Source organism: Grammomys surdaster, unplaced genomic scaffold (assembly GCF_004785775.1).
Source record: "Grammomys surdaster isolate TR1022 unplaced genomic scaffold, NIH_TR_1.0 64, whole genome shotgun sequence".
NCBI lineage: Eukaryota > Metazoa > Chordata > Mammalia > Rodentia > Muridae > Grammomys > Grammomys surdaster.
The window spans coordinates 10,579,526-10,592,933 of record NW_021604566.1 but is presented as its reverse complement, the minus strand read 5'-3'; the positions used below and the strand labels follow the sequence as shown (position 1 = coordinate 10,592,933).

The following is a 13,408-nucleotide window of genomic DNA, read 5'->3' as shown; positions in this document are numbered from 1 at the left end:
ACAATACATGCCATCATCCCCTGCATTTGGGGATGTAGAGGCAGAGAAATCAGGAATTCAAGGTCATCTTCCACCTTATATCAAGTTTGAGGCCAGCCTGAGTTTTGTAGTTAGGGTTTCCATTGCTGTGAACAGACACCATGACCAAGTCAACTCTTATAACATTTAATTGAGGCTGGCTTACAGGTTCAGTCCAGTATCATTAAGGCAAGAAATATGACAGCCTCCAGGCAGGTATGGTGCAGGAGGAGATGAGGGTTCTACATCTCATTCCAAAAGAAAACAGAAGACTGTCTCACTGGCTGCTAGGAGGAGGGTCTCATTGCTCACCCCCACAGTGACACACTTCCTCCAACAAGACCACACCTCCTAATAGTGCCACTCCCAGGGCCAAGCATATTCAAACCACCACATTGAGCTACAAGAAACCTTATCTCAAAGAGAACAGGCAGAAAAGATTTTGTTTTGTTTTTATTGGATATTTTCTTTATTTACATTTCAAATGTTATCCCCCTTCCCAGTTTTCACTCCCCCACCAAAACTCCTATCCCATCTCCCCTCCAGTGGCTTCTATGAGGGTGTTCTCCCATCCACCCACCCACTCCTGCCTCCCCGCTCTCAAATTCCCCTATACTGGGGCATTGAGCCTTCACAGAATCAAGGGCCTCTTCTCCCATTGATGCCCAATGAGGCCATCCTCTGCCACATATTCGGCTGGAGCCATGGGTCCCTCCATGTATATGTACTCTTTGGTTCCTGCTGTGAGTGCCAAACTTGGGTCCTCCTGAAGGGTGGCAAACATCCTTTCCAGCTGAGCTGTGGGACTGCGTAAGGGTATCCTGGGTCATGGTAGAGCAGGTGTCTAGAACCCCGAGACTCTGTAGATTCTAGGTGAGATTCTACATGAGAACCAGCAGGAGTTCGATGCCCCCCAGAACCCAGGATCCTGAAAAGCAGTCATGGTCTCCATAGAATTACATAGGCCAGGCTATAGGTCTCAGGCCCTAGGGATTTACATACTAATGAAGGCCAGAGGGCAGAGCAAATTAAACATGCCTCCCTTAGATCTTCCCCCAATCCTGCCCCTTTCTCCCTCCCTATATAACTCGGGACTGCCCTGAGTTTTTGGGGGGTATGCCTAGATCCATCTATTATCCGCCATGACAATAAACCTTTTTGGAACCAAGGACTTCCTCGTGTTACTGGGGCCTGTCGCCACCAAGGCCCCCAGGCCACTGGAACCATAGAGTTTCCCCAGAATGTGGGACCCTCCACGGTGGTGGAAGCCCCTCCGGGCCGTGCCGCTGTGGTGGCCTTTTAAAAATTTCCCCACACTGAGCTACCTCAGAGGCCCTGCTGATCTCCTCCAATGCCAACACTTTCTTTACTTGAATATGTTTTGTTTGGTTGTTTGGTTGTTTTGAGACAGGGCCTCACTATGTAGTGCAGTGTCAAAAATCCTCCTGCCTCAGCCTCTGGAATGATGAGATTTCAGATGTATGGCACCATCCCTGGATTCTTCTTGAACAACTAGCAAAGATAAGCCCTCAAAAGCATTTACCAAATTAGATCAGAAGGCATATAAATACAACTGATGGGATGTAATTTCTATTCTGCATACATTCTCATAACTCAAATATTTCTTAATGGGGGGACAAAGCTCAGTGGGTAGAGAACTTACTTAGCACACACAGAGATTTGGGTTCAAAATTCAGTATCATTTTTATTTTAAAAGGAAAATCATCCCATTTTAATAATAAAATATTCATTTTCAATTTTAAAAAGTAAAATCAAAATAACATAAAAGTTCAATGCCATCTTAACAAAATACAAGCCATTCCATGTATAACATAAAATATTTATTTGCTATTTACATTTCATTTGTATGTATATCATATCACATATCAAAAAAGTGAAAGGAAAAAAAGAGAAACCAGGCAAGTGTGCACCATAAACCCAGGGAAGAAACACAGCAAGTGCGCACTATCAACCCAGGGAAGAAACACAGCAAGTGCGCACCATCAAGCCAGAGGAGAAAGCATCACATGGTTTGGAACCCATTAGCAGTCTCGAAGATCTCGTTTCTTGCCTCTCTTCAGTTTCTTGTTTGTTTCCTGGCGAATAGTGTCATACTCCAGTATGGCCATTCTGGAAAGCCTCTGTAAGAAGTCAGAGGGAGCTCCTGTGAAAGGGTCATTGAAGACAGAGCCTGTGGGGAAGAAAGCCAACTGTTAGAGCTCAGCTCAGAAGGACTGGTGATATCTGCGAGGCATGACACACGGCACCACCGATGGCCATAAGACATTATCGAATCTTTGCTTACATATCTTGAACTTACCAAAAAGGCCAATGCTAATATACCTAAAAAATGGCAAACTTTTGAGTATATGTCTCAAGAAACTCTACCACTAACTTTGGGTAAAGTTACTTCAGGAAAATGCTAAGAGTTTAACATAGGGCTCAGATATCATTAGATATGTGTTTTCTGTCACATGCAGTATACAACGCCTCCAACATAATATCCTCCAAATCTAACAAGTGCAGTAACGGAGAGGCAGTAAACGTAGATACCAGAATTCCTAGAACGCTCTCTGTATCTTATAGGTGTCGTTAAGTTACCTGATTCAGCAGAGTTTTTAATGTTTGCTCTCAAAAAACAAAATCCTGATCAAGCATATCAGAAGTGAGGAGTTGGGAATATCTAATTTTAAAGCTTCAAAGGACAGACTCTCCCTCCAAGCATGATAGAACTACTCAATGGTGCTTAGAAAAGAAACTGACTTAATAGTCAGTTTGTGCCAGGCAGTGGTGGCTCATGCCTTTAATCCCAGCACTTGGGAGGCAGAGGCAGGTGGATTTCTGAGTTCGAGGCCAGCCTGGTCTACAGAGTGAGTTCCAGGACAGCTAGGGCTATACAGAGAAACCCTGTCTTGAAAAACAAAAACAAAAAACAAAAAACAAAAAACAAAAAACAAAAAAACAAAAAAAGAATGAGAGGCCAGGACTCAGGACTGGAGATATGGCTCCGTGGTTAAGAGCATTCATTCACTGCTTCTCCCAAAGTCTTGAGTTCAATTCTCAACCCCCTCATGGTGGCTCACCACTGTTTGTCTTTTGCTGTGTAGATGTACATGCAGACAAAGTACCCATATACATAAGATACATAAATAAAAAAATCTTAAAAAGGAGAAGGTGGAGAAGGGGGAGGAGGAGGAGGCTGGAAAGATGGCTCAGCAGTTTAGAACCCTGTCTGTTCTTCCAGAGGACCCAGGTTGATTCCCAGCATTCACGTGGAAACTCACAACTTGTCTGTAACTCCAGTTCCGGGGTTCTGATGTCCTCTTCTGGCCTCTGAGTGTACTAAACACACATGGTGCATAGTACTACAGCACAAAATACATGTAAGCAAAGGCACCAAACACGTAAAATAATAGATTTTAAAAGAAGATAATGATAGAATGGAACATTCAGGAAGGGTGGTAAAGGGTTCGGCTAAGTTCTCATTTGAGTCTGTGCTGCTGAGGAGGAGCCTCTTTTAATAGGCGATAGTGTGCATAGAGGTGGAGAATGAATGCAGAGATTTAAACTAAGGAAGCCAGTTTCAAGGCTTCTAAGGCACCCAAGAGAGCTATGCTGGAGGCCTGGCCTTGGTTCTGAGAGGACAGAAGTGGGTATAATGAACCTCAGACTCATCAAATTTACCAACTAAGCAGAGCTTAGCAGAAACATTAACAAGCTAGGCAGGGGGCTTGGGCACATAATGGCAGCTCCCAGAAGTCTGGGGCAGGGGATTACTGTGAGTTCAAAGCCATCCTTGCCACATAGTAAAATCCTATTGGAAAAATCAAAGGTGCGGGAAGAAACCCATGAAGCCATGACATACCTTTCGACTTCTCCTGAAGTGCTGCCATGCTGCATGACTCTTTGGTCTTCTTTATCCTAAACATTATGGGTGGTCACAAAATGGCACATGTCAACCCTCAGCCTGTGACTTTGAAGAATACAACAAGAGGCAAACAGCATAGTCTCAGTGATGCTCCCTCGGCTTTTTATGTTTTGTTTTGCTTTGTTTGCTCCTGTGCTGGGAAACACTCGCACGCTCTTGCGTGGCATGTGACGTGTTCTACCAAAACTCACCTTGTTAAATGATGTCACATAAGGATAACAATAAGTGTACAGAAGAGAACTAGCTCTATCATAATCAAAAGAAGTGGAAATGAACCAACCCAACAGTAGACTTTTCTAGTACACGTCACCAGTAGCCAAGCGTTGACTAAGGCTCTGCATAGGCCTTTAAGGTAAGTTTAAGCAGTCGTGACAGAAGCAACCCTGAAAGGAGACACACTAGCATACCTGCGTTTCACATGAGATGCCTAGACCCCATATTTCTGTACTATCAGTCACCATGATCTGATGTTTTCCTATAATTAACTCTTGTCCCTGAAGAGTACATCAGCACTACAAATTATTAGGGAGAACAAAACAAAACAAAAAGAGAAAAAAGCCGGGCAGTGGTGGCACACGCCTTTAATCCCAGAACTTGGGAGACAGAGGCCAGCCTGGTCTACAGTGTGAGTTCCAGGACAGCCAGGACTACACAGAGAAATGCTGTCTCAAAAAACAAAACAACAACAACAACAACAAAAACAAACAAACAAAAAGAAAACAAATTATTAGGGGAAATGGGTAAGGTAATCTACCGTAAGGATTCCACATTTCACATGACTATAGTAAACTTAAATCTTTACATCTATGATGCTATTTTCAGTTACATTCCTTGTATGTTGTGAGAATCATTGAAAACTTCTGATCCTCATTAAGAAACTTTGAGAAAAGATTAGACATTTACCAAAGTTTTAGAATCAAATATTCAAGGGGATTAAAAGAAGGTAAAGAGTTGTGCACAGACAAATAAGCAAGAGTACTTCCTGCTTTGCCAAAATTGTTTTCTCACAGAATGGTGTGTAATAGGCAGAGGGGAATAAAATACTTGAAGGCAACTTGATATGCTCTCACTGGCATGGCCGCAGAGAAGGCACTTCAATCAAAGGCAAGGAAAAGCACCAACATTCACATTTGCTACCCGTTCACAAGCATCACATCACCTAGCCCCTATCATTACACTTTACACACGAAGGTGCTAGCCGGAGTGTGAATGAACAAATGTGTTCAGATTATCCCTCACCAGGAAGCAAATTCATGGCTGTCAGTGTAAAATGTCGAGAAGTCATTTCCCTAACAGCCAGATAACAAACAAAAAACAAAGACAGCTGAAGTAGGGAAGAGACAGAAAGCTCAGAGGTAGGAGGGTTAAGTCATGGGGTGTTTCCCAGACTTCTGGTTCATTTAGACTGGGCACCTGTTGGTGGAAGGATAACAAGTCTGGATGAGACAGGTAGAAACTCTGTTACCCCGGGCTACCCTACATATTCTCATGGGCACACCAGCAAAGGGCTGCACGTGACAGGGGAGCATCATGGACACTGGTGTCTTAGAAATGATGTAAACCCTCCTCAGCAGGTCTGGGGTCCATGCTTCAAAGGGCACCTCCTCTCTCTGCACACTTACCATCCTTCCTCTTTTGACACAAAATGGAAATTTTTTGTTTCGTTTTTACTATCTTGAGTTCTGCCTTTTCTTTTTCTGATTAGTTCCCATAACCATATAACTATATAATTGAGGATGACCTTGAATCTCTGAGCACCCTGCTTATGCTTCTGGAGGGCTTGGATGACAGAATGCTCTACCACATCCAGTTTATGCAATGCTGGATGTCTCAGGACTTCATGCATGGTAGGCAAACATTCTACCAACAGTGCTATATCCCCAGCCCTGCTCTTTACACTTTGGTGCTGGGAAATCTGTCTTCAGAAAATATTGTAAGTGTTGATAAAGTCTATAGGTAGGATGTCCTCCTTGTGATGCTACTAACAAACCCAAAGATGTCACCAAAACTTACAAGCCTGAAATAGGATGTGATTGGGCAGACCTCAGAGCAATGTGTGCACAATAATGTAGCTAGCAAGACTATGGAAAACAGAGATCATATGACATGGTAAGTGTCAACTTCAGGGGCTTCAGGATGTCATTGGGTTTGGATATTTTTTGTTGTGGTGGGTTTGGTTTGTTGAGACAGAGTCTCACTAAGCAATACTTGCTGGCCTGAAACTCACTTTGTAGACAAGGCTGGACCTGAACTCACAGACATCTGCTTACCTCTGCCTCCCAAATGCTGGAATTAAAGGTGTATTCCACAATGCTTGGTCAATATTAAGTCTTAAACAGCAGAATAAGAGACTGCAGAGATGACTCAACAGTTGGGAACAAATAGTGTTCTCCCCACTTAGATCTGGTGCTGTCAACACCTCTGGCCTCGTTAAGCACCTGAACTCACATGCACCTGAGTGAAACTGACTGACTTTTCACTAGTATGTTCTAGTTATTTACTTATGTTTTTACAATTAAATGTCAAAAGTACTTAACAGCAATCCTATTTGAAAACCTCAAGAAATAAAAGCTGAGAACTAAAGAACTGGCTCATCAGTCAAGAGCGTTTGCAGGTCTTGCAAGGGGACCTGGGTTTGGTTCCCAACACACACACACATGGCCACTCACAACTGTCTGTAACTCCGATTGCAGGAAATCTGACTCCACCTCCTGGCTTCTGCAGGCACCAGTCATACATGTGGTGTACATACATATAGCATGGAAAACATTCATACAAATAAAATAATGTTTTTGTTTTTGAGTTTTGAGACAGGATTTCACTGTGTAGCTTTGGCTGTCCTGGAGCTCACTCCATAGATCAGGGGGCCTCAAACTCAGATATCTACCTTCCTCTGTGTCCCAAGTGCTGGTATTAAAGGCATGTGCCACCCACCACCCAGTCAGTAAAAATATTCTTTAAAAAAAAAAAGTGTAATCCACATGCCTATAGTCCCAGAACTTGACAGAAGACACTTATTGCTCTGCTATATTGTGGGCTAGAGGCTACCCTGGGCTACATGAGACCCTGTCTCGAAGAAAATAATAAAGCTAGGGCTGGGAATATGGCTCGGTGGTAGATTACTAGCACAGCAATCACAGAGCCCTGGCCTCAGTCTCCAACAGTACAAAAGCGAGCAGTGGTGAACACCTTTAATCCCGGTGCTCAGGAGGCAGAGGTAGGCAATCGCCGTGAGTTCAAGGCCACTTCATCTTCAGCATGAGTTCCAAATCAATCCAGGCTACAGAGATCGCCATCTTAGAGACAACTGAAAAAATAAATCTAACATCCCAGTCTTGTATACAGCCTGTGGGTGAATGATTTTAAAGTTCGTTGTAGTAGGAAGATCATACAAAACTGTAAATCTGCCAAGCCTAGTGGTTCATGCCTATAATCTAGCACAAACAAAACAAAACAAAACAAAAAGACAAAAACAAAACCAACTCACCCAGATATATATCTGTATATCTGTATCTTCTTTTAAGAAGTTACAACTCACATGTTTCTTTTTATTTTAAGATTTATTTTATGTATGAGTACACTGTAGCTGTCTTCAGACACACCAGAAAAGGGCATCAGATCCCACTACAGATGATTATGAGGCACCATGTGGTTGCTGGGAATTGAACTCAGAACCTCTGGAAGAGCAGCCAGTGCTCTTAACCTCTGAGCCATCTCTCCAGCCCTAATGTTTCTTTTTTATAAGATGGCCAAATGAACAAATATTAATCTGTGGTGCCTAATGTTGGTTCTCAATGAGACACACCTGGAAAGAGGGAACCCTAACTGAAGGACTTCCTCATCAGGTTAACCTGTAGATGTGTCTATTGGGCATTCTTTTAATTGCTAATTAATATAGAAGGGCAGAGCTAATTGTGAATGGTACCAACCCTAGATAGGTAGCCCTGGGCTGTATCAGAAACTTAGCTGAGACTAAAGAGATATCTAGAAGGTTAAGAGCACTGGCTGCTCTTCCAGAGAACCTTGGTACAGTTCTCAGCACCCACACAGTGGCTCACAATCATCTGTAACTCCAGTTCCAAGGATTTCACCTCCCTCTTCTGACCTCTGAAGATACTAGACCTGTCCTGTATGTAATATATATATATATATATTACATACATACATACATACATACATACATATGTGGGCAAAACACTCAGACACATAAAAAAAATCTTTTAAAAGAAAAGTAGATGAACGTAAGTCAGAGAGCTAGCCAATAAGCAGTGTTCCTCCATGATTTCTGCTTCAAGCCCCTGCCTTGAGTTGCTGCCCTGAGTTCCACCAATGAAGGATCATGGCCTGAAAGTGTAAAATAAAAAAATTTACCCGCTGCCCACACCCCAAGTTCATGATGTTTATCACGATAACTCACTAGGACGTAGCTGTTCAATAATGAATAAAGCAGAAGCCTAGAAGAACGTGAGGCTGTTTCTCCAACCCATATATACATCTGGTTTTGTTTTATTGGTTGGTTTTGGAGGTCCCCCCCCCCAAGACAGGGTTTCTCTGTATAGCCCTAGCTGTCCTGGAACTCACTCTGTAGACCAGGCTGCCCTTGAACTCAGAAATCTGCCTGTCTCTGCCTCCCAAGTGCTGGGACTAAAGGTGTGTGCCACCACTGCCCGGACAGGTTTTTGGTTTTTTGAAGACAGGATTTCTCAGTGTAACCAGCACTGGTTTCCTGGACTCAATTTGTAGAGCAAGCTGGCCTTGAACTCACAGAGATCTGCCTGCCTCTGCTTCCTGAGTTCTGGGATTAAAGGTGTGTGGCACCATGACCAGCTTACTTTTGTTTTTTAATATTTATTTATAATTGTGTGTGTGTGTGTGTGTGTGTGCTACACACACACACGTGAGCACACAGAGACCAGAGGTATCTATCTGATCCCCTGGAGCTGGAGTCACAGGCAACTATGTAAGCTGCCTAAGGTGGGTGCTGGGAATCAAACTCAGGTCCCTGGAACCTCTGAGCCACCTCTCTAGCCTGTAGGATGTTTTTTGTTTCTTTGGTTGGTTGGTTGGCTTTTGTTTTGTTTTGCTTCCTGACACAAGATCTTGCTATGTAGCTCAAGGTAGCCCTTAAACTCATGCTGTGACCCAGGAAACTCACAGCAAACCTACCTCAGCCTCCAAGAGCACTAGGGTTTGACACTGGCAATTTCTTAGTAGAAAGGTGTTTTCTTTTATTCAGAAGGAAGTATTCATTGATTCATTGATGTCAGAGTTATATTAGAAATGTAGGGTTCTCTTTTTCAGAGGGATAGGGTGTCCTTATGTAACCTAAGCTAGCCCTGAACTAGAAAATCTCCTGCCTCAGGCTTCTAAGTGCTGAAATTACAGATATGCAGATATAGCTAGGATTTGTTTGTTTTTTTTTTCCCTAGATGGAACTCAGGGCCTAGATGTCTTTGCAAGCATTGTGCCACTGAACTACAGGCTCAGCTCATGAGCCAGGAAAGGTCTTTAGTGGCAAATTACAAGGGTGGGTGATGAGCTAAACCTCTCCTTCCTGATAGAGCAAGGTTTTCTTAGTCCCTCAGCCTCATCCACCCTGTTCCAAAGCCTGCATGCTGTGGTTTAGTGGAAGTCATTACAGATAAGCCCTCCTATGCTCTTATGCATTTGAACTAGGCTCAGACAATCAATATATTTGAAAGGTGGGGGGTGGGGGGGAGTCCTTTAATCCTTTCTGACAATGTCACTGAAAAGACAGAAAAGTGCCCAATTCATCAACTTTAATGAAATGGCTAACTAACATAATAACATTAAAAAAAAACTAAAAATTCAATCCTATATGAAAAATACTCAATAAGCAAGAATCAGAGTCATTAGTCCCGAAAGCCGTCTACCTTCAACATCATTACTTACAAACAAATATTCAACAAAAGGGAGCCAAAACCAGGTCACCTACCTGATCGGAGGGATCTCAGCCTCAGTATGCAGCAGGCGCTTATGAGCCTCTAGCGGAGATGAACTTAAGCTCTTTGACAATTCTGGTAAATACGGCATTTTGGAACATTCCTTGGGCTCTTCTAGACCAAATGCTATGGTGTGTTGTGATAAAAAAAAAATCATATAATAATCTTGGTTAAATGCATAATTCTTCTACCACATACAAAGTAACACAAAGCAAATCAGCCAGTAATGAAAGAAGATAAGGTACTTGGCCGTATTGACCACAGGGAGGAGTAGACTTGGAGGGTGGGTAAGAACTGAGACAAGGCATGGGGTATGAGGCCTCAGGCCTGTAATCCCAGTGCTTAAGAAGCTGGGGCCAGAGAACTATAAATTAATGGCCAGTCTGGGATATAAGCAAGTTCAAGGCCAATCTGGGCAATTTTGTGACACTGGATCTGAAAATAAAAAGCTCAGAGGGATTGGAAAGCAGCTCTGAAACAGAGGGATCTCCCAGAATGTTTGAGGCCCTAGATCCCATCCCTGGAACCCACCTCCCCTCCCTGCCAAAGCAAAAGCAAGCACAGCAGCGACATAGGGAGAATGCTGCTGAGTTCCGGGTCTTATTCTGACTTCCCAGAACATTAATTAGCACCATGTTTAGATAAAGTCACTTTCAAGACTCCTGCATTGCTTGCTGCTTGAATCCATCATACATCTGTGTAAATAGTCACAAAGCAGAAATTACACAATCCTCTAAAATCCTACCCTTGGCATTGATTTGAACTTTCTCTCCACAAAATTCAAAGCAAGTCTGTAAACACCAACATGAAGTATCCAGATTGCCTCTGTTGACTTCACATTTTGTCAACTCTTCTTTTGTGGGGGTAGGGGACAGTGCAAGTGTTTGGTTTGGTTTGGTTGTTTGGGGTTTTAATTGAGACAAAGCCTCTATGTAGCTCAAGCTGGACTTGAACTTGCAACAATTTTCCTGCCTCCTAAGAGCTCAATCACAAGTGTAGTCCAGTATGCTTGGCTTCAAGTTGTTTAGATATCTTTTAGTGTCTATGTGTTTGCATGTACGTCTGTGTGTGCACATGTGTCTGTGTGTGAGAATGTGTGTGTGCATATGTGTGTGTGACCATGTGTGTATGTGTCTATATGTGTGTATGTCTGTGAGTGTGCTTGTGTGTGCATGTGTGTCTGTGTGTGAGAATGTGTGTGTGACCATGTGTGTATGTGTCTATATGTGTGTATATCTGTGAATGTGCTTGTGTGTGCATGTGTGTCTGTGTGTGAGAATGTGTGTGTGCATATGTGTGTGTGACCACGTATGTATATGTCTATATGTGTGTATGTCTGTGAGTGTGCTTGTGTGTGCCTGTGTGTGCCTGTGTGTACCTGTGTGTGTGCATGTGAAGCCCACTATTTACTTTGGGTTCCTTTACCAATCTCTTTCACCTCATGTATTCAGGCAGAGCACAGAGTTGTCCAGTTAAGCTAACCAGCTTGTTACCTTTCTCTTCCCACCTATGATGGATTAAGGAGAGCCATCATGCCTACTGACCTTTTCATATGTCCTGCACCTGAACTTGCCTTTAAGTGTTTTACTGGCTGAGTCCTTTCCTCAGCCAGCTGGAGAGAGCCAAGAGGTTTAGAATGCGTGCTGCTCTTCCAAAGAACAGTGGTTTTCCCAGCATCCACACGACAGTGTACATGTGCCTGTGACTGCAGTTCCAGTGGATCACACACCCTTTTCCAGGCTCCATAGGCACTACTTGGTACACATACATACATGCAAGCAAATACTCAGATACATAAAAACAAACACATCTTAAAGAGGAATGCAAACAAAGGCATTAAGTAGAAGGTAGAAAGAGGCTAAAAGCCTCTGAAAGGTGACGTAAGCCTGTAATCTAGCACTTGGAAGGTAGAGGCAGGAAGATCAGGAATTAAAAGGCCAACCTAGACTACAGGATGAATTCAAGGTTAGCCTGAGGTATGCAAAATCCTGTTAGAAAAAAAAAAAAAAGTGAGCCCAGGCTACATGGCAAGTTCCAGGCCAGCCAGGACCACATAGTGAGACTGTCTCAAAACAATTTAAAAATAAGTAATAAACAAAACATAAAACTATAAATCAATACATAAAAATGTGTTTTCATTGCTCACAGAATACTAATCTTAACTCACTCCCATTTCTTCTTTCTATAAACTTCATATACTACTAGTCCAGTATAAATGTGATGAGTTATATAGTATCTCTTGACTGCTTAAAGGAAAAAAGAAATCTGTAAATCCCGGGCACCATGCTTATGTTCCTCCAAGAGAATAAGAATTGACATGGAGTTACCTTTCCTCATCTTCTGCGTTTCCAAAACTGCCTTCCGCCAACTGCTCTCAAACAGAAAGCAGTTGTCCAGGGAGCTTCTGCTGACGTTAGAAGCCTCAAATTTGATCTCGGGAGATAGCATTGACATTTTCTCTTCTTTCAATAGTCCGGATGAGAAGGAGACACTGCTCCAGGGCAGGGAAGAGAAGAACACAGGCATTTCTTGTAAATGTCTTCTCATATCCCCAAGAAGACTAGACATTAACATACATTTACTACAATACAGAAATATGAAATCTTGGAGGTTTATTTTGTTCATTGAAAGTCTCACTATATAGCCCTTGACTATCTTGAGACTTAACTATGTAGAGGAAGGTGGCCTTGAACTCACAGAGATATGCCTACCTCTGCCTTGAAGTGCTAGGACTAAAGGCATGTGCCATCATGCCCGCATATTCTTGAGATTTTAAAGCTAGAGAGTTTTAAGAATAAAATTTATGTCTTAAGCATTTTAATGAACCTTTTCATTTAGTTGGTGTTTTGAGACAAGTGTCTCAAGTAACTTAGGCTAAATAGAACTCTCCAAGGATGGCCTTAGACTTCTGATCCAGAGCTGAGATAACAGAAAGACAACCCCCCCACCTCCCCCAGCACTTTGATATCCCCGAACCCCTTAAGTGCTCTGATGTCATAGGATCTATGGCTAAGGATTGAATACCAAACAAGACCACACTACAAACAACGACCATGACAATAATCTCAAAACCAAACACCAGTGTGAATTTCCAGAGTCTTAAAAAAGACTCTTAATTAGCCAGGCATGGTAGTACACACCTTCAGTCCCAGCACTGAGGAGAGAGACTGGCTGAGCTCTGTGAGTTCAAGGCTAGCCTGGGCCACACAGTGAGTTCCTGGACAGCTAGAAAGACAAAGTGAGATCTTGGCTCAGGAAAAAAAAAAAAAAAAAGAAAAAAAAAAAGAAGAAGAAGACTCTTAGAATCACAATCCAGACTCCATTCTAAGAACTTCTTTTATCTACAGAAGTAGAGATGACTGGATAACTTTCAGCTTCAAGCTAGCCTTTCAACGCCCCAGGACAGGAGTGGCAGAGACAACACTGCTTGCTGGTGAGCATGGGAGGACGAGGACACACAAATGAACTTCTGAACACCTCAGACTACACGTCTTCCTCA

The 13,408-nt window shown here is 42.8% G+C and overlaps 1 protein-coding gene across 1 annotated transcript; it reads right to left on the bottom strand.

Annotated features, from left to right (window-relative positions):
- Positions 1-2,060: 2,060 nt before the first annotated feature.
- CUNH8orf89 (chromosome unknown C8orf89 homolog) lies at positions 2,061-12,363 on the bottom strand. The gene is made up of 4 exons (XM_028769053.1): positions 12,237-12,363; positions 9,903-10,035; positions 3,884-3,939; positions 2,061-2,209 (listed from the first exon to the last, which is right to left on the bottom strand). Exons 1-4 carry the CDS (start codon positions 12,361-12,363, stop codon positions 2,061-2,063), a joined length of 465 nt encoding a protein of 154 aa, XP_028624886.1.
- Between the last annotated feature and the right edge of the window lie 1,045 nt (positions 12,364-13,408).